Source organism: Martes martes (genome assembly GCF_963455335.1).
Source record: "Martes martes genome assembly, chromosome: 10".
Lineage (NCBI taxonomy): Eukaryota > Metazoa > Chordata > Mammalia > Carnivora > Mustelidae > Martes > Martes martes.
Window position 1 is genome coordinate 54,742,110 of NC_137898.1, and position 21,737 is coordinate 54,763,846.

Genomic DNA, 21,737 nt, shown 5'->3' on the forward strand with positions numbered 1-21,737 from the left:
TGATCTGTAAAATTAAAGTAAAAATTAGCTACAGACTCAAGACACATGAGTTTTTAAAATTTAAAGTTTGTTTTATTTTTTCAGTGTTCTAGGATTTATTGTTTATGCATCACACCCAGTGCTCCATGCAATACGTGCCCTCATTAATACCTACCACCAGGCTCACCCCAAACCCACTCACCTCCCCTCCAAAATCCTCAGTTTGATTCTCAGAGTCCACCATCTCTCATGGTTCATCTTCCCCTCTGATTTCCCCCACTCACTTCTCTCCTTTTCCCAATGTCCTCTGTGTTATTCCTTATGCTCCACAAGTAAGTGAGATCATATGATAATTGACTCTCTCTGCTTAACTTATTTCATTCAGCATAATCTCCTGCAGTCCCATCCATGCTGATACAAAAGTTGGGTATTCATCTTTTCTGATGGAGGCATAATATTCCATTGTATATGTGGACCATATCTTCTTTATCCATTCACCTTTTGAAGGGCATCTTGTTTCTTTCCACAGTTTGGTGACTGTGGCCATTGCTGCTAGGAACACTGGGGTACAGATGGCCCTTCTTTTCACTACATCAGTATCTTTGGGGTAAATACCCAGCAGTGCAATTGCAGGTTCATAGGGAAGCTGTATTTTTAATTTTCTAAGGAATCTCCACACTGTTTTCCAAAGTGGCTGCACCACTTTGGAACTTGCATTCCCACCAACAGTGTAAGAAGGTTCCCCTTTCTCCACATCCCCTCTAACACTTGTTATTTACTGTCTTGTTAATGTTGGCCATTCTAATAGGTGTAAGGTGGTATTTCAATGTGGTTTAGATTTGAATCTCCCTGACGGCTAATGCTGATGAACATTTTTTCATGTGTCTGTTAGCTATTTGTATGTCTTCTTTGGAGAAGTGTCTGTTCATGTGTTCTCCCCATTTTTTGATGTGATTACTTGTTTTGTGGGTGTTGATTTTGAGGAGTTCTTTATAGATCTTGGACATCAGCCCTTTGTCTGTACTGTCATTTGTGAATATCTTCTCCTATTCTTGGGTTGCCTCTTTGTTTTGTTGACTGTTTCCTTTGCTGTGCAGAAGCTTTTGATCTTTTGTTTCCTTTGCCTTTGGAGACATGTCTCGAAAGAAGTATCTGTGGCCGATGTTGAACAGGTTACTGCCTATGTTCTTCTCTAGGATTTTGATAGATTCCTGCCTCACGTTGAGGTCTTTTATCCATTCCGAGTTTATCTTTGTTTATGGTGTAAGAGAATGGTCAAGTTTCATTCTTCTACACATAGCTGTCCAATTTTCCCAGCACCATTTATTGAAGAGACAAGACACATGAATTTAGAATTTGTTTCATTGAGTGAAACCCATAGTCTTAGCAAGTCATCTAGAGCCACGTGAATTCATGTGTTCATCCTTTGTGCCATCCTGCTCAGATATTCCTATCACTAAGCAGTACAGAGTAGTGAGGTAATATGGTTCATTTATACATTTTTGATTCATTCAAGTTCTATTTTTAAGAGAACTGTTATGTCTTTCCAGCAACTAAAGAGAAGGAGAAAATTATTTGGAAATCTACTTTGTGACAGGTGAGTCTCTAAATTTGTACTTAAAAGTTTCTTCCTTCTTGTATTTCGTACTTTAATGACCACCTAGACTAACAGATGACAATTTAACTATAATATGCAGAAGTGATAGCAGAGTCTGGCAGAAAATAAGAAGTCAGGTTCATGTTTCTAGTTCTCCATGACATCATTGTTCTGAGTTTTCAACTATAGCTGGCTTTAATCAGAGATTAAAATATCATATCCTGGCTTTAACATTAGTTAATTTTCATTTTTTCTAAAAAGGCATTTTAAGGGGTGCCTGGGTGGCTCAGTCATTAGGCATCTGCCTTTGGCTCAGGTTATGATCCCAGGGTCCTGGGATGGAGCCCCATATTGGGCTATCTGTTCAGCAAGAGACCTGCTTCTCCCTCTCTCACTCCCCCCTGCTTGTGTTCCCTCTCTTTCTCTATCCCTCTCTATCAAAAAAGTAAATAAAATCTCTAAAAAAAACAAAAAAATAAAAAGATATTTTAATTTGGTGGGTAGGGTTTCTGCCAAGTAATTGCCAATGCATCTTCATATGTGTAGGTAATTTTCAACATTTTTAACAGTTGCTTTTAAACAGTTGCTTTTTAATCTCATTTTACTTTTCCGAAGTCAATGCACTGTCTTTAAGTTCTGATATATGACCCAGGTCCTCTTGTCTAGTGATTATACTTTGCATTTGTCGAGTGGCTCACAAAGACTGGAGATGCTGCATGTACTGAAAGGCATAAAAATAAGAACCAGAAAATAGAAAAATAATATCCAGTTTTGATTTGCTAAGCAAAGGACCTTCTTTTGTTTTGGGCACTATGTTCATTAAACTCTTCCTTTCTTTTAGTTTTTCTTGTTGTATATATTCACTTATAAGTTGAGATTTACCTAATATCATCTGCTTAGCCCAGACCTTGCCAAAATGACCCTCAGCATGTATAACTTATGATCCTAAATTTGAGAAATACTCCCTCTAATCACCACTTTCATCATTTATATTTTGTCTTTTGATCTTGCTCATTGCATCTGCTGGTACTCCTCTCTGCAAAATTATGAAATTTAATTCTTACAAGTCAGAGCCCAAAATCTCACCATGTCCAAGAATCTTCTCTTCTTCAGGTGCTTCAGAGTATTCTTGGGAGGAATTAGGAATTCACTGCATAGAAGGAGGGAAAATCTTGAAATGAACTTTGGAGGGTACAGCCAAATGGAAAAAATGGGAATTCAAACATGAGTGTCCATGCAGTATCCATAGAGGAAGAAGCACATTCTCTTTGTCTCCTGAAGAACTTTGTGATAATTATTTCTAGCTCTAGGATGAAATTTCTGAGGACAACATAAGAGGAGTTTTTATCTGTTCTTTCCACTCACTAACTCTTCCTTTCTCCTTGTTTCTCTAGATGTTCCTACATGCTCTTCAATCCATAATTTATCCAACAAGTATTGAACAACCTACTCAGCCCTAGAAGTAGAGCATCTGAAATCATGTATGTCCTTCTTCCCCTCTCCTCTTTCAATCTTGAATTGCAATCAGAGGTAGCCAATGGCAATACTAGGCCCAAGGATTAGAGTTAATGTCTACTGGTTCCAGGTGGGGACTGGATGTAGAAGCTAGTGAAGTTGAAGGGAAAGGACAAAAACAGAGACCCTGCGGGACAAGCTTTTCCCCAGGTTGCAGGACGAGTCCCCAGCATAGCACTGTGGAAGCTCTGTTTGAAGAAGAGGAGGTGTTGTTAAGGACCACCTAACTCCATAAGTACAGACACAATTGTGAAACATCTCTCCCAAGTATCGTTTCAGACATCATTATTCTGAACGAACCAGTGACAGATGCCTCTATGGTCTATGCATAATTTTCTGTTTTCAAGCAGCAGTGGCTTTTATAAATTCTTTATTGAGTTGAAATCTGCTACCTTCTGAGTCTCAGGGACCCTCCAACTGTGGTCTGTGTCCTCAATATCTGAAGTTGTATAGATTAAATTTAATTCCTATGCCATGATTCAAGCATCTGTGGGCATATTCTTTGCCTTAAAGCTCCTACGTGTTCATAATCACAGATGAAACCCCTGAATTTTTTGATCTGAGTTCCAGATGATACACTTCCCCAACAACCCCTGCTCATCAATCTCCTATGGACAAATTCCTGCTTCTCTGCATCTCTGACACCACCCAGCAAGAAATCAGAAAAGGCAAGAGGAGGACAAAAGGGAAGGTCCCAGAGCACATGTTGTCACATGTGCTTCCTTACCTGAGACAGGATGCAGTCTCTACTACCCCAATTTTCAGACTACTTCAGCCATACTGACTCAGGAATGGAACAGAGCACAGATCTGGACTGAAAAGGAACATCTACCCCATGTTCTGGCTAATCTTGATATAGCTGCCTCTCAGGCACCCTCTAAACAGACTCACCTCTAGAGGATGTGAGCAGGGTGTCTGGCCCCACTGATATCGGAGTTCTGGTTAGTTCCTTAGGTATCTGGTGTAGTTATAACTCCAGAGCCTCAGGGACTTTGCGCTCTGGGAACTTCCCCATCCCTACTTCTTGGGTCCCAAATGCCCTCAGGGTAGGCAGGTGTGAGAAGAAAATGATTTTCTTTCTTTCTAAAAGTAAAGAGATCTGTTAATCCAGTCTTACATTGGCTATGTGCTTTGTAGGCAGTTAGTCTCCTGGGTGTAGGTGTGATACACCCATCTATCCAAGTGCACATGCATACTCAGTGCCTTCCATGGGTCCAATAAGCTCACTCAGAAGTTCTCATAGGCTTCCTGCACATAATTATTACATAAGCCCTCCCAAACATGCTCTCAAATGGATTGAGGTTAACTTGTCATGGCTTTTATCATTGCATTACAATGATAATAATAGTGCAAGAGAACCTTAAAAAAGTATTCTAGTGAAAGTGTAACGTGTTTTTGGAGAGAAAATCTCATAGAAAATGTTGTTATAGTGAAAAATGTTTTAAATGGGATCTGTATACAACTGTACAATAGGAAACAATTTTTTCCTTTCTAAAAAATTTCATTTTGAACTTCATGTAAATTATTCATACCTCTCCAATAATGGGAACAAACATGATCAGTTTCTTTATTTTTTCTTAATTTGTTCTCATTGATTTTTCTAGTATGTTTAGTTGATATACAATGTTACATTAGTTTCTGGTATACAACATAGTGTTTGGACAAGTCTATACACTATGCTGTGCTCACCACAGATGTAGCTACCATCTGTCACCATGCAAATCTATTACATGACATTAACTATGTTCCCTGTGCTGTACCATCACCATCAGTCTCTTTAAAGGCCTTCTTCTACTCTATTTTTACCTGTCTGTCTTCTGTATATCTCAATATCGCTCCTATTCCTCTTGCCTTCAGGGACGTGAAAACTCAGGTGACCTTAAAATATGTCTTTCTAAATTAATCTTATGTATTTTTTTTTGGCTTAGGATTTGAAGATGAATTTTTAATGCAATATTAGGTATGCTTATTAATTACATGTTTGTTTATGGTACAAAAGTTGGAAATTGAATTTGTACAAATGTCACTGGTTTATAAATCTGATGTTATTATTTGTTTACACTTAACACTAATTTTTAAATATCCATCCATTTTTGACTGTTGTTCAATTCCCATTCTGTGCATATTTCCTCTTAATGTAGTAGTCTAGGCCCCAATGGCCTATAATTAATTGTTATCAGAAATATTGTTGCTGTCAATATCCTTGTACACTTCTCCTTATAGACTTACACTAGGTATATATGGAGGAGTTTTTATTAAATCAAACCATATAAAGTATTTAATTTCACTAGAAATCACCAAGTCTCTCTCCAAAATATTTATAAAATCTCACTAGAAAGTCCTACAGTTTCTTTATTTTTCACATTCCTTACACCATTTCATGCTATTGAGTTAAGAAGAGATTAAGGATATAAAGTAGTGAGCTGCAAACAGAGGGTGAAACAGGCTCCCTGCTGAGCAAAGAGCCAGATGTGGGATTCGATTCCAAGACCCTGGGATCTTTCACTGAGGAAACCTCTGAATTGATCTGAGTTCCAGATGACATACTTCCCCAACAACCTCTGCTCATTAATCTCCTATGAACAAATTTCTGCTTCTCTGCATCTCTGACACCACCCAGCAAGAGCTCGGAAAAGGCAAGAGGAGGACAAAAGGGAAGGTCCCAGAGCACATGTTGTCACATGTGCCTCCTTACCTGAGACAGGATGCAGTCTCTACTACCCAATTTTCAGACTACTTCAGCCATACTGACTCAGGAATGGAATAGAGCACAGATCTGGACTGAAGAGGAACATCTACTCCATGTTCTGTCTAATCTCGTTATATTTGCCTCTCAGACAGATGCTTAACTGAGCCATCCAGGTGTCCCAGTATGTTACTATTTTTAACTTGATTTTCTCCCAATAAGTGAGCATTGTACATATACTGTTAAGCCATTTGTGGCTTTCATACTGTGAATTATATGTTGACATCCTTTACCTGCTTTTACTATTAATTTTCATTTACTTGCATATTGACAAAATCTCAATGCATCTTTTATTTTTTTAACATATAATGTATTATTTGCCCCAGGGGTACAGGTCTGTGAATCGTCAGGCTTACACATTTCACAGCACTCACCATAGCACATACCCTCCCTAATGTCCATAACCCAACCACCCTCTCCCTATCCCCCACCCCCAGCAACCCTCAGTTTGTTTTGTGATTTTAAGAGTCTCTTATAGTTTGTCTCCCTCCCGATCCCATCTTGTTTCATTTTTTCCCTCCCTACCCCCCACAATACCCCACCCTGCCTCTCAAATTCCTGATATCAGAGAGGTCATATAATAATTGTCTTTCTCTGATTGACTTATTTCATTTAGCGTAATACCCTCTAGTTCCATCCACGTCATTGCAAAGGCAAGATTTTGTGTTTTTTGATGTTTGCATAGTATTCCATTGTATATACATACCACATCTTCTTTATCCATTCATCTGTTGATGGATATCTAGGTTCTTCCATAGTTTGGCTATTGTGGACATTGCTGCTATAAACATTCAGGTGTGCATACCCCTTCAGATCCCTACATTTGTATCTTTAGGGTAAATACCCAGTAGTGCAATTGCTGGGTCATAGGGTAGCTCTATTTTAAACTTTTTGAGGAACCTCCATACTATTTTCCAGAATGGCTGCACCAGCTTGCATTCCCACCAATGGTGTAGGAGGGTTCCCCTTTCTCTGCATCCTCACCAACATCTGTCATTTCCTGACTTGTTAATTTTGGCCATTCTAACTGGTGAAAGTGGTATCTCATTGTGAGGTTTTGATTTGTGTTTCACTGATGGCAAGTGATGTTGACCACTTTTTCATGTATATGTTGGTCATTTGGATGTCTTCTTTGCAGAAATGTCTGTTAATGTCTTCTGCCCATTTCTTGACTAGATTATTTGTTCTTTAGGGTTTGAGATTGATAAGTTCTTTATAGATTTTGGATACTGGCCCTTTATCTGATATGTCATTTGCAAATATCTTCTCCCATTCTGTCAGTTGTCTTTAGGTTTTGTTAATTGTTTCCTTTGCTGTGCAAAGGCTTTTGATATTGACGAAGTCCCAATAATACGTTTTTACCCTTTCTTCTCTTGCATTTGGCAATATTTCTAGGAAGAAGTTGCTGTGGCTGAGGTCAAAGTAGTTGCTACCTGTATTCTCCTCAAGGATTTTGATGGATTCCAGCCTCACACTGAGGTCTTTCATCCATCTGGAGTCTATTTTTGTGTGCGGTGTAAGGAAATGGTCCAGTTTCATTCTTTTGCATGTGGCTGTCCAATTTTCCCAACACCATTTGTTGAAGAGACTTTTTTTTCATTGGGCATTCTTTTCCTGCTTTGTCAAAGATGAGTTGACCATAGAGTTGAGGATCCATTTCTGGGCTCTCTGTTCTGTTGCATTGATCTATGTGTCTGTTTTTGTGCCAGTACCCTATTGTCTTGATGATTACAGCTTTGTAATAGAGCTTGAAGCCTGGAATTGTGATGCTGCCAACTTTGGCTTTCTTTTTCAGCATTCTTCTGGCTATTCTGGGTCTTTTCTGGTTACATATAAATTTTAGGATTACATGTTCCATTTCTTTGAAAAAATTGATGGTGTTTTGATAGGGATTGCATTAAATGTGTAGATTGTTTTAAGTAGCATAGACTTTTTCGCAATATTTTTTCTTCCAATCCATGGAACGTTTTTCCATTTCTTTGTGTCTTCCTCAATTTCTTTCATGAGTACTCTGTAATTTTCTGAGTACATTTTCTTTGCCTCTTTGGTTAGATTTATCCCTAGGTATCTTATGGTTTTGGGAGCACTTGTATATGGGATTGACTCCTTAATTTCTCTTTCTTCTGTCTTTCTGTTGGTGTATAGAAATGCACTGATTTCTATGCATTGATTTTATATCCTGACACTTTACAGAATTCCTATGTGAGTTCTAGCAATTTTGGAGTGGAGTCTTTTGGGTTTTCCACATAAAGTAGCATATCATCTGCAAAGAGTGAGAGTTTGACTTCCTCTTTGCCAATTCAGATGCCTTTAATTTCTTTTTGTTGTCTGATTGCTGAGGCTAGGACTTCTAGTACTATGTTGAATAGCAGTGGTGATAGTGGACATCCCTACCGTGTTCCTGACCCTAGGGGAAAAGCTCTCAGCTTTTCCCCATTTCAGAATGATATTCACTGTGGGTTTTTCATAGGTGGCTTTGATGATATTGAGGTATGTACCCTCTCTCCCTACACTGTGAAGAGTTTTGATCAAGAAAGGATGCTGTACTTTGTCAAATGCATTTTCAACATCTATTGAGAGTGTTATATGGTTCTTGTTCTTTCTCTTATTAATGTATTGTATCACATTGATTTGTGGATATTGAACCAACCTTGCAGCCCAGGAATAAATCCCACTTGGTTGTGGTGAATAATCCTTTTGATGTACTGTTGGATCCTATTGGCTAGTATTTTGATGAGAATTTTTGCATCTGTGTTCATCAGGGATATCGGTCTTTAATTCTCCTTTTTGATGGGGTCTTTGGTTTTGGGATCAAGGTAATGCTGGTCTCATAAAATGAGTTTGGAGGTTTTCCTTCCATTTCTATTTTTTGGAACAGTTTCAGGAGAATAGGTATGAATTCTTCTTTAAATGTTTGGTAGAATTCCCCTGGGAAGCCGTCTGGCCCAGGGTGCTTGTTTCTTGGGAGATTTTTGATGACTGCTTCAAATCTTACTGGTTTTGGGTCTGTTCAGGTTTTCTATTTCTTCCTGGTTCAGTTTTGGTAGTTTATACAGCTCTACAAATGCATTTATTTCAGATTGTCAAAATTGTATAGTTGCTCATAATAAGTTCTTATAATTGTTTGCATTTCTTTGGTGTTGGTTGTGATATCTCCTCTCTCATTCATGATTTTATTACTTTGGGTCCTTTCTCTTTTCTTTTTGATAAGTCTGGCCAAGGGTTTATCAGTCTTATTAACTCTTTTAAAGAACCAGCTCCTAGTTTTATTGATCTGCTCTAATATTCTTTTAGTTTCTATTTCATTGATTTCTGCTCTGATCTGTATTATTTTTCTTCTCCTGCTGGGTTTAGGTTTTCTTTGCTGTTCTTTCTCCAGCTCCTTTAGGTGTAAGGTTAGGTTGTGTACTTGAAACCTTTCTTGTTTCTTGAGAAAGGCTTGTATCGCTATATACTTTCCTCTCAGGACCACCTTTGCTGTGTCCCAAAGATTTTGAACTGTTGTGTTTTCATTATGATTTGTTTCCTTGAATTTTTTAATTCTTCTTTAATTTCCTGGTTGACCCATTCATTCTTTAGTAGGATGCTCTTTAGCCTCCATGTGTTTGAATTCTTTCCAACTTTCTTCTTGTCTTTGAGTTCTAGCTTCAGAGCACTGTGTTCTGAAAATATGCAGGGAATGATTCCACTCTTTTGGTTCTGGTTAAGACCTGATTTGTGACCCAGGATGTGATCTATTCTGGAGAATGTTCCACGTGCACCAGAGAATAATGTGTGTTCTGTTCCTTTGGGATGGAATGTTCTCAATATATCTGCAATGACCATCTGGTCCAGTGTGTCATTTATGGCCTTTATTTCCTTGTTGATCTTTTGCTTGGATGGTCTGTCCATTTCAGTGAGGAGGGTGTTAAAATCTCCTACTATTATTGTATTATTGTCAATGTGTTTGTTTGATTTGTTATTTATTGGTTTAGTTGGCTGCTTCCATCTCAGAGGCATAGATATTTAAAATTCTTAGATCTTCTTGTTGGACAGACTCCTTGAGTATGATATATAGTGTCCTTCTTCATCTCTTATTATAGCCTTTGGCTTAAAATCTAATTTATCTGATATAATGATTGCCACCCTGGCTTTTTTTTTTTATGTCCATTAGTATGGTTAATTGTTTTCTACCCTGTCACTTTAAGTATGGAGGTGTCTTTGGGTCTAAAATGAGTTTCTTGTAAACAGCATATTGAGGGGTTTTGTTTTTTTATCGATTCTGATACTCTGAGTCTTTTGATTGGGACATTTAGCCCATTTACGTTCAGGGTAACTACTGAAAGATAAGAATTTAGTGCAATTGTATTGCCTGTAAGGTGACTGTTACTGTGTATTGTCTCTGTTCCCTTCTGGTCTGTTACTTTTAGGCTCTCTCTTTGCTTAGAGGACCCCTTTCAATATTTCCTGTAGAGCTGGTTTGGCGTTTACAAATTCTTTTAGTTTTTGTTTGTCCTGGAAGCTCTTTATCTCTCCTTCTATTTTCAATGATAGTCTTGCTGGATATAGTATTTTTGGCTGCATGTTTTTCTCATTTAGTGCTCTGAATATATCATGCCAGTTCTTTCCTGCCTGCCAGGTCTCTGTGGATAAGTCTGCTGCCAATCTAATATTTTTACCATTGTATGTTACAGAGTTCTTGTCCTGGTCTGCTTTCAGGATTTTCTCTTTGTCACTAAGACTTGTAAGTTTTACTGTTAAATGATGGGGTGCAGACCTATTTTTATTGATTTTTAGGGGAGTTGTCTGTGCCTCCTGGGTTTTGATGCTTGTTCCCTTTGCCATATTAGGGAAATTCTCTACTATAATTTGCTCCAAAATACCTTCTGCCCTCACCCCTCTTCTTCTTCTGGAATCCCAATTATTCTAATATTGTTTCATCTTATGGTATCACTTATCTCTCGAATTCTTCCCTCATGGTCCAGTAGTTCTTTGTCTCTCTTCTGCTCAGCTTCTTTATTCTCTGTCATTTGGTCTTCTATACCACTAATTTTCTCTCCTTCCTCATTTATCCTAGCAGTAAAAGTTTCCATTTTGGACTGCACCTCATTAATAGCTTTTTTGTTTTGTCCTTTATTTCTCCAGAAAGGGCTTGCATTTCTCCAGACAGGGTTTCTCTAATATCTTCCATGCCTTTTTTGAGCCCAGCTAGCACCTTGAGAATCGTCATCCTGAACTCTATGTTACCAATGTTACTAACTCTATGTTACCAATGTCCGTATTGATTAGGTCCCTAGCCTTTGGTACTGACTCTTGTTCTTTTTTTTTTTTTTGTGGTGAGTTTTTCAGCCCTGTCATTTTGTCCAAAAAAGAATATATGAATGAAAGAATAAAATACTAGAGGGTGGCGAAGACCCCAGAAAAATGTACGCTAACCCAATCACAGAGACCCCAAATTGCGGAGAGAAGAAGGGGGCTAAAAAGTTGTAAAAATAATTAAAGAAATATATATATATATATATTAGACTGGTGAATAGAACAGAGCCACCCACTTGATTTTGGATGTATTTTGGTCTCTTAGAAGAAACTACTTCCCAAAATTTTAAAGAAAGAAAAACATATATATACAAAAATTAGGGTAAACATGATGAATAAGGGTAAACATGACTGTAAAGATGAAAATTAAAAAAAAATTCTAAAAAAGGAATTGATAAGATAAGTTGTTTGGAAAAAGAAAGAAAAATAAAAGGGAGAGAATTTGCTCTGTCTGGAGACTGGAACATAGCCTTGTGCTAGATTTACAGTATATTTTGATCTATTAGAAGAAATTGTATCCCAAGATTTTTTAGAGGAAAAAACCGTATATGTATACAAAAAATAAAGGTAGATACAATGAAGGATAAAATATGACTGTAATAATGAAGGTTTAAAAAGATATATATATTTTTTAGAAAGACATTGTTAAGATAAACTTGTTAAAAAAACGTTGAAAGAGGAATGAAGAAAAGTTAAAAAAATAGAATAAGAAAAAATAAAATTAAAAAAATTTAATTAACTTTGCAAGACTAAAGAATCATGGGGAGAAATCCATGAATTCTGTGCTTTGTTTTCCTGTCCTCTGAAATTCCACTGTTCTCCTTGATCAGTGAGCTTGGTCTTGGCTGGATGTTCTTGCTGATCTTCTGGGGGCCTGTTTTAGTGATTCTCAAATATCTTTGCCCGAGGCGGAATTGCACTGCCCTTGCCAGGGGCCGGGCTAAGTAATCTGCTTGGGTGCTTTTGAGAGCTTTTGTTCCCTGAATGCTTTCCATAGAGCTCTGGAGGACAGGAGTGAAAATGGTGGCCTCCCAGTCTCCAGCCTGGAGGAGCCGAGAGCTCATGGGCCCACTCCTCAGTGCTCCCTTGGAGAAAAGTGGTCAATCACTCCCATCTCCCTAGTCTCTGGTCCTGCTCTGAGCTCACCCAGCCTATGACTGAGCATTTCTATCTCTGATGTGCAGCCACGTTTGGTGTCTCCAAACTCAGAAGATTCCTTCCATGGTGCTACTCCAGAGCAGGAAGGTGAGACTCTCTGGATCTGCCACTTGTGGGGGTCCCTACTCAAAGAGCAGTGGTCCCACTGTGCCGCAGATCACAGTTTAAGGTAACCCCAAGCTGAGAGCTCACTCCTTGACTCCATCTCTGTAGTCAGCTTCCCTGCTCTGATACTTGCAAGCTCTGCTACACTCAGACACCCCTGATCCTTCAGTGACCCCGTAGGACCTGAGAGCACACTGTCTCAGGACTCCACACATGCTTAGCCTCTGGAGCGATGTCCCTCAGTGAAGCAGATTTATAAAAGTTTATAAAAGTTCGGATTTTGTGCTCGGTTGCTCCACCACTTGACAGGAGCCAGCCCCTCTCACCATGATCTGTCTTCCAGTGACTTTGGATTCGCTTCTCTGCAAGTCCTACCTTTCAGAAAGTGGTTGATTTTCTGTTTCTAGATTTGCATTGTTGGGTTTGTAGGTGTTCAGAATGGTTTGATAACTATCTAGCTGAACTCCTGTGACCCAATGTCATCTCAGTCAGCTACTCCTCTGCTTTCTTGACTCCCTTTTTTTGTTGGATACTATTTTTAAATACTGGGGTTAGGGAGACCCAATGGACCTGAGGGAAGGAGATATGTGTCCAGAGGAACAACAGGCAAAAAGTCCCAGAGATAGGAATGTGGTTCATATTTTTGAGAATCTGTTAGGGAGGCAGGTTTGACTGAAGGGCTGAAGGAGATCAGATATATAAAAGAGTCCCCACCTATAGAAATGAATTCCCCTCTCTTCTGGGGTTATTTATGTGTTTTAATATAATTCTTATTACAGTGATTTTACATGTTTTTGGCTCCCCCCCTCCCCAGGACTTTAGGGTAATAGGATCAAGATTTATGTATGTTAGAGTTCCATTTCTAGTTCAACGCTGGATGTAAAATAACTTTCAAAACATGTTTGAATGCCTGAGGGAAAGGTTAAAGCATAATGGTTATTTTAAACATTTTTTAACAGTTGTTTTTAATCTCATTTTACTTTTTCAAAGTCAATGCACTGTCTTTAAGTTCTGATACTTCCCATCAGCCACACATCTTTAAGTGAGTATGGATTTTCCATCACACTGACTCTAAAAGGGACTTTATTCAAGAACAGATGATGAAGTATGATAATCGGCTCATGAAAATTCATAGCCCCTGGTCTGGGTACCATGATGAGACTTTTACATCTATATCCTCAGTCACTTCCTGAAAATGATGGAAGGAAAGAGATGTGATATGACTGTGGGTAAGAGGAAACCATGCAGTTCATATCTTCAGGCCTGTCCAGAGAGAGGATGAGGATTGCAATTTTATCTCCAAGTTCTTGCTTTTCAACTGTGATTTGAGTGGTCATGGTTGAGAAAAGTCAAGCTAGAACACAATTAGTTACTGCTCTTTCCCACTCTCCTCAGTAATTTCCTAATCCCCTCTTTAATCTCCTGGGTTCGTACCCCATAGACAATGGGGTTGAGAGCTGCAGGAATTACATGGTGTAGGACATTAAGTAAGATGGGGATATCAGGGGAAATTTTTTTCTTGGCAATATGGGTAAAAACAAAAACCAGAAGGATGGTGCTGAAGAAAAGGATGAGAATGAAGTGAGAGCCACATGTGCTCAGAGCTTTGGCAGCTGCCCCTTTGGCCTTGAGTCTAAGAACGGCTCTTAGAATGAAGATATAGGAGAGGAAGATGAGGATGAGGTCAGAGCCCAGAAGAGTCCAGGCCAAAATTAACTGGTATATTTTGTTAAGGACAACATTATCACAGGAGAGCTTGGACACAGAGAGGTTGGCACAGATACAGTTCTCAATTATATTTTTCCCACAATAATGGAGTCGGGCAGAGAGGATGGGAATGAACATAATAAGAAATGCATTCCTGGCCAAAATAAAAATAGCAGCCTTAGCTACAAATTGATCAGTGATGATGGATGGGTACCTCAGTGGGTGGCAGATGGCCACATAGCGGTCATAGGCCATGACCATGAATGTGCAGGACTCCATGCCGAGAAAGCAATTCATGATGTACATCTGGAGGAAGCAGGCATAGAAGCTGATAGACCTGAGGTCAAACCAGAAGATGGCCAGGACCTTGGGGATGACGGTGAGGCAGAGTACAATGTCCAACAGGGAGAGGAGGCTGAGTAAGTAGTACATGGGCTCGTGCAGAGAGGCCTCCAGCCAGATGGTGATCAAGAGGGTGGCATTGGCTCCCATGGCCAGGAAGAAGAGGAGGCTGAGGGGCAGAGACAGCCAGTACTGCCAGCTGGGGGACCTGACAAAGCAATTCAGGATGAAGTCGGAGACTTCAACAGAGAGGTAGCTGCTGTTATAAGGTAGCATCAGCAGTGACTTTAGTAAGGCAGATGTCTTTGAGTAACTAAAGAAGAGAGAAGGAGTTAATCTATCATAGACTCTGATGACTATGTACTTAGCTTATAAAATCTATGAGGGTAACACCTACCCCACCACCCTTGTTCCTAGCACAATTTTTTTGGCACATGTGTGGTGGTTAGTAGACATTTGTTGAATATACAATATAATGTTTCCTCATCTTTGTTCTTTCATCTGTATTTCATCTTACAGTTTCTCTTGCATGAATGTATATTTTCAGTTTGATTGCCTGGTTAATATTAAATGAATCAAAAATTAAGTATCAAAAAATTAAGTATCAAATTTTATTTAAATGAAACACACAAAATCAAAGGCTGAGAGAACATTTTGGTTTAAATTTTATAAGGTTCAGAAATGCATTCCAAGAGCTTGGTGGGATCCACTATTAAGATCCTAAGGAAGTAAATGATGATAGTATTCAGTGTCAAGATGAACTGGGGTACTTAGAGCCAATTTCCCACTGAAGATATAAACAACTCATTTTTATGATTATGTCTATATCTAATCTCTCTTTATTAATACCTAGCTCCCTACTCATACATATATCTACACCTAACTTATACCTGTACTTATGCCTATATTTATATTTGAATGTCTTGAAGATTCAAATTTTGACCCATAAGCTGGTCAAAAAGAGAATTATCAGGCTAAGGATTGAATGAAATTGAAACATTAAAATCAAATATTGATGTTGGCTTTCAATGTGAGGGCATTTGTAGCACTCCATGAACTTAAGCACCCATCTCCATTACCTAGGGGAGCTCAAAATCTAAAATGCAGGGACAGAAGGTAAATCTAGGCTCAAGCAGGTGGAGAATGTAGTAGGAGATCCCCTACTATTTAGATAGGGCTTTACAAAACTACGTCCTTAATAAAAAGGCATACAATAGAAATAAGCCCATTTCTTCATCTTTATCCCTCATTCCCACCTGGGACTTTCTATAAAACTGACTACCTCAAAGCTTCTAATATGGGGGAAATAGTCTCCATAAATACTGAACCACAGGCTGGTCCTCATGTGACTTTGCAGCCTGAATTCACAACAACAGCTGGATTGGTAGTGGTTTCATGAAATAACAGAAACAAACCTAAATCATTTCTTGAGATCCTCAGAGAATCTCAACACAGAAAATTCTAAAGAAACTGAGTTGTGGTAATGAAATTTACCAGAAGCATGTGTTAAAAAGACAATTTTTTTTAAAAATAAGCAGATTGTGAGTAAAAGCCCACAAGGATGACTGATAGCCAAATATAAGTTACAAAAACTTAAAATATTGGAGTTATTTGATGAAGGATATTGAAAAGCATTATCTTTACAATGTTTTAAGTTAAAAAGTCTTGAAAAGATACATAACAAAATAAACACACTCAAAAGAAAAATCAGTCGTATCTCCTAGAAAGAAAAAAAACATAAATTTAACATTGAAAGAAGTAGATTTAAAGATAGATTAGTCATACTTAGAAAGATAATCAGTGATCTAGAAGATTGAACTTGAGAATTTTTTTAAAATGAAGCTCCAACGGATACAGAGAAAATGCAAATGTATATTTAGGAGCAAGGACATGGGATTCTGATTAGACAGAGTTACTCTACCTTTTTATTTTCCTGGGATTAAGAAGATGAAATCCAGAATTAATATTTTGATCAGGGCACTGGAGTCTTTAAAAAGTAACAGGGCAGATTTAAAAAAGAAGAAGATACAGTTAAAAAGTATCTTGTTACTTAAAAAGTAAATAATATTAACAATAAGAACTCAGTGGTGAATTAAACAGTAGATTAGAGCCAGCTATTGGGAGGGTCAGTTACTCTCAGAATGGTGGTCAGAAGAATCTACTGAGAATGAAGATGGGAGGAAAATGAAAACAGATGGAAAATACTGAAGAATATGTAAGAGAAATAGCAGATGGATTGGGAATGTCTAACACAGAACCAGAGCTCCAGGTTGAAGAAGAATGAGAATGAGACAGAGACATATGAACTTTTCAGTTGAAATGAAATACATCAATAACCAGATTCAAGCATTTCAATAAATTTGAAGTGGAGTGAATAAAAATAAGTGTACACCTAGATACATCTAAATATATACACCTAGCTATCATGGTATAACTTCAGGTACCAAAGACAAATCAATGATCTTAAAGATCAGTATGATTATTACAATCAGAAGAATGGGTGTGGGGGTCCCTGGGTGGTTTAGTTGGTTAAGTATGACTTTTGATCTCAACTCACTTCTTGATCTCAGGGTCATGAGTTTGAGCATGGCATTGGGCTCCACACTGGGCATGGAACCTACTTAAAAAAAAAAAAAAAGAAAGAAAAGAAAAAGAAAAAGAAAAAGAAAAAGAAAAAGAAAAAGAAAAAGAAAAAGAAAAAGAAAAAAAGAATGGGTGCATGCAGAGCCACTGGTACTAGCCTTCCAGGTTAAGGGTTGCAAAGTTGCCACAGGATTAATGGCTTTTTTTTTTAAAGAGTGCTCTTGCTCTCGGGGCACCTGGGTGGCTCAGTCACTGAATGTCTGCCTTCAGCTCAGGTCATGATCCCAGGGTCCTGGGATTGAGTCCCACATCAGGCTCCTTGATTAGCGGGGAGTCTGCTTCTCCCTCTCCCACTCCCCCTCCTTGTGTTCCCACTCTTCCTGTCTCTCTCTCTGTCAAACAAATAAATAAAATCTTTAAAAAAAAAAGGAGTGCTCTTGCTCTCACAGCACCTTCACAATTTTCCTCCTAACTCCTTGTATTTTTATCATTCTGCACTCATTTCTCCATCTTTTTTATCCAGGTTAATAAGATCTCTATGCCTTTTTTGTGAACTGCTGTAGGTAGGTGTCTTCAGACAGCGCTCTTGGGGCAGCAATTATGACCTCTAAGTGTCATAACTTACTCAACCTGTAAGATTGTTCTTCATGTCTGGAGAAGTCACATCTGTGCAGAGACTTTTCTATGTAATCTTTTTGGGTACTAAATTGACATATATAGAAGGTGGATAAAAATCTATGTTAACCTTGAAAAATCACTTTATGCCAAAGCTGTGAATAGGACCTGAAGGCAAGAGAGAGGGGTAAGGAGTAATGAATGATGATGAGGGGAGCAGAGAAAGTCATTGAGTAGAAAATGGTCCTCTAACCTTCCTTCCTTTGGGGAGTCTGTTGATCTGAAGGAAGCTATGTACAGTGGGGTGAATAAAGGCCTTTCAGATGGAGGATAGACTGAGAGAAAGTAAAAGGAGCCAGGAGAACAGAAGCATACATGCCCAGAAAATAGAAGGTGGAGAGAAGATGGAAACAAACAAACAAACAAAAACCTGGAATTAAAACAGAAGTGATTGAGTGGAGATTGGATGAAGAGGACAAAGGAGGCAAAAGAAGTAAAGGACAGAGCAGAAAGAGGAGCAGGTACTTTTAGGAAATGAGAAAGGCAGTACAAGGCAGGTTAGAGATTTCTAAGTAATGGCAAGCCAGGAAGTATGATTGGAAACTTTCTTTCCCTTCCAAACCTGCATTCTCCCATGTGTTTCCACAGAGTTCAGTGAAGGATGTTCAAGATTTCTGATCTGCCATCTTACTCTGGTGCCAATCCTCGAACCAGATCTCTCCCCAGAGCACACAGTAGTCTGGCTCAACATGGGCACAGTCATCTCCATCTGGCCCTGCGCCATTCCTCTCTCCCACTTCCCTACAAGCTCCTATCCTCAAACTTCAACCCTGCAGTTTTCACAGTTGCAAGCCTGGCTTTAGTCCCACCACAAGCCCTGCTCTGGCCATGTGTCCAATACTAGAATGGTGGGTTGGTGCCTTCATTTTCTGGTGGAGACAAACTTACTGGATGGAGACAGTGATATCTGCCTTGGAAGGATATTTCTGGCTCTGTCCAAATCTCCCATACTCTGGCTTTCAAAATGGAGAGTTTATGCCTGAGCTTCAGCTTCTTCTGCTTCCCCAGGGAAAGATGCTTTGCTGGCCCTGGAGGAGCCAGAGAATCAGAAGCCCAGTGTTTACTTATCCTTTAGAGAAAAGGCTTTTCTCTCAGCTCTTCATTCTGTGATCCCTAACTGACGACAATGCTGCCCCTGAAGACAAAGGGAGAGGCACATAGTTAATTACCTTGCATGAGTTCAATGGGTAGAATGTGATCCTTAGGAAGTAAAAGTGTGGTTAATTACACAAAAGTGAAACCTTAGGGCAAGAAAGCAAAATGTCAATACCAAGTTCTAATTTTCCAGAAACGTATTTTTAGAAAATATGCATAATGGACATGAAACCAATCATGTGTACTTCTATATTGACACTTTGAAGTAACTATGAAACACTCAGATCCCCTCTCTAGTTTTTTGTCTATGACCAGTAGTTCTTTTGGGAAATGTTTTCAAGAGCCCTTTTCTAGTGACACTTTTCATACAAAAATCCAAGAGGATTGCTTATATCTAACTGCTTCCTTCATGATATACCCCATTAGTGTCTGGCAGGTTGAAGATATGGTTGATGTTGTAATAATAATTTTTCTAACTGTTCCCTATGTCTGTGGCCAGTGGGCCAAGGTTGGAGATTAGACAGAACAGACAAGTTCTCAGCTGTGCCACTTGACAAGTTGCTCAATTTTGATACAAAATTTATTATCAAAACCATTTTAATATATAGTTCATTGGTATTAAGTGCATTCATATTGCTGTGCCACCATCAGCAGCATCCATCTGCAGGATTCTCTTCATCTTGCAAGACTTAAACTGTTCACCCCATGACCCTCTCCCTTTGCCCCTAGAAAACACCATTCTACTTCTTTTGAAAACTGCTAAGATGTTAAATCATTATTGTTGTTTACAGTGGTCACTATTTCATCATGTGCAAAAAATCTTAATTTGTTATTTGTTATGAGGAGTAAACATGATCATGTTAGCAAAGCATATGGTAGTTATTACATTGTTATTATTATTACTGTTATTATAAAATTTGGTTTCCTGGCATTTTTTTATGTATATGTGTGGAAAATCATTAGTCAACGATAAATTATTACATACCTGTTGCTATTTATCTTGGAGTCTTTTACATAGAATTACTCTTGTCAAAAGTTGTTTGATCTCAAGCTAGTGCCTACTATTTGGAGCACCTTTATTTACAATTGCTGATTTTGTGCTTATTTTCTTTTTATAATTTTCTCTGTTCATAACATCTTAATAAATGTGATTGTTTCAGATGCCAACAGTCACGCGCACCTCTGAGGTAGCTCAGGTTTATCTCTTTTGTATTACTACTCACCTCTTGGAGATGACCCTCTTATGCACCAACCCTCCAAAGTCAATTCTGTACATGCCAAATAATTACTTCTTTAAGTCAGACATCTCAAAGCCTTGAAATACAGTTATTTTCATTTGGTCACTAACCAGGATAATTTAATAAAATTTAAGTTACATAGGCTTCCTTTTTGAATTGATTCATCTTGGGTAACAGGGAGATAGAGCACTTTTTCATGCCCATAACCTTCTAAGAAGATCAGTCTCAGGACAGCAAATGAATACTTGGGTCCCTACAGCCTCTATGTAATCATCATTTCCTTTCTTCCATACTCTTTCTAACACAAATTCAGTCACAAATTTTCTGTAATCTAAGCATTTATCATATCACATTTTAAAAATCAAGTATCATATTATGTTATTTCCTTATAAAAACAAGCTCCATTGAAGGCCTTCAGAGAGTTTATTCTCAGCATAAAAATTATTTATTAAACTTTCCATACCCCACAGGAGATCTTAATGTGGTAAATCGAGGCTCAAGGGGCTGCTAAGTGATCTCTTCCATATTTACTGCTTTCTGCAGAATTCATTTCAACACCAGCGTTCCATCTTCCACATATGGCCAACAAACCTTCTAACACAGACTTGTCACAGGAGGCACAGTGTTGGATCAAACTCAAGTAGTGAGCTGGTGACCCCTTCAACAATATAAGGGGCCTGGCCTTCATACAACTAACAAATTCCTCTAGAATTCATTTTTCTTAATTTAAATTCAATTAGCCAACATATAGTGCATTGTTAGTTTCAGATGTAGTGTTCAATAATTTATCATTTGCATATAACATCCAGTGCTCATCACCTCACGTGCCCTCCTTAATGCCAATCACCCAATTACCCCATCCTCCCTCCTACCTCCCTTCCTGCAATTCTGTTTGTTTCCTATAGCTAGGAGACCCTCATGGTTTTTCTCCCTTTATTATGACTTCCCCTTCAGGTTTCCCTCCCTAACCCTATGATCTTCTGCACTTTTTCTTATATTCCATGTGTGAGTGAAATCATATGATAATTGTCTTTCTCTGTTAGATTTATTTCACTCAGCAAAATACCCTCCAGTTCCATCCACATCAATGCAGATAGTATCTCACATCTTTATCTTCTAAAATTCTGCTGTGCAAATTCTTCAGTTCTATGAGCCACCAGACATCCCAAGACTTTTTTAAAAATTGAATTTATTTTATTTACTTTAATAAAATGTGTACATGAGTACATTCCCTATAATACATTTTTTAAAAGATATTATTTATTTATTTGACAGAGAGAGAGATCACAAGTAGGCAGAGAGGCAGGCAGAGGGGGAGGGGGAAGCAGGCTCCCTGCAGAGCAGAGAGCCCAATGCGGGGCTCGATCCCAGGAGCCTGGGATCATGACCTGAGCTGAAGGCAGAGGCTTAACCCACTGAGCCACCCAGGCGCCCCCCCATAATACATTTTAGAGATAAATATTATGAAACTAAACCCATAAAATTAAAGTTACAGACCCCACAATAGTTGAGAATAACCAATTTAAAGTCCAAATAGCAGAATTCAATAGCAGTGAGTAAGTCTTGCTTGTCCTTGAGATATATTTATGCCAAATACTGGACTAACCTTACCTAGCCTTACCTAACCTTACTTTTTGCTGTATTGCAGTCCTAATAGTTCTAATGTCTATTCCAATTTTCAAACAATGTGCTGAACTATGTT

At 38.5% G+C, this 21,737-nt stretch overlaps 1 protein-coding gene across 1 annotated transcript; it reads right to left on the reverse strand.

Annotated features, from left to right (window-relative positions):
* Positions 1-13,760: 13,760 nt before the first annotated feature.
* Positions 13,761-14,720, reverse strand: LOC308350839 (olfactory receptor 56A3-like; the record flags this gene model as incomplete). The annotated part of the gene is made up of 1 exon (XM_080816312.1): positions 13,761-14,720. The coding sequence occupies one exon, from the start codon at positions 14,718-14,720 to the stop codon at positions 13,761-13,763; it is 960 nt and encodes a 319-aa protein (XP_080672438.1).
* Positions 14,721-21,737: the final 7,017 nt, after the last annotated feature.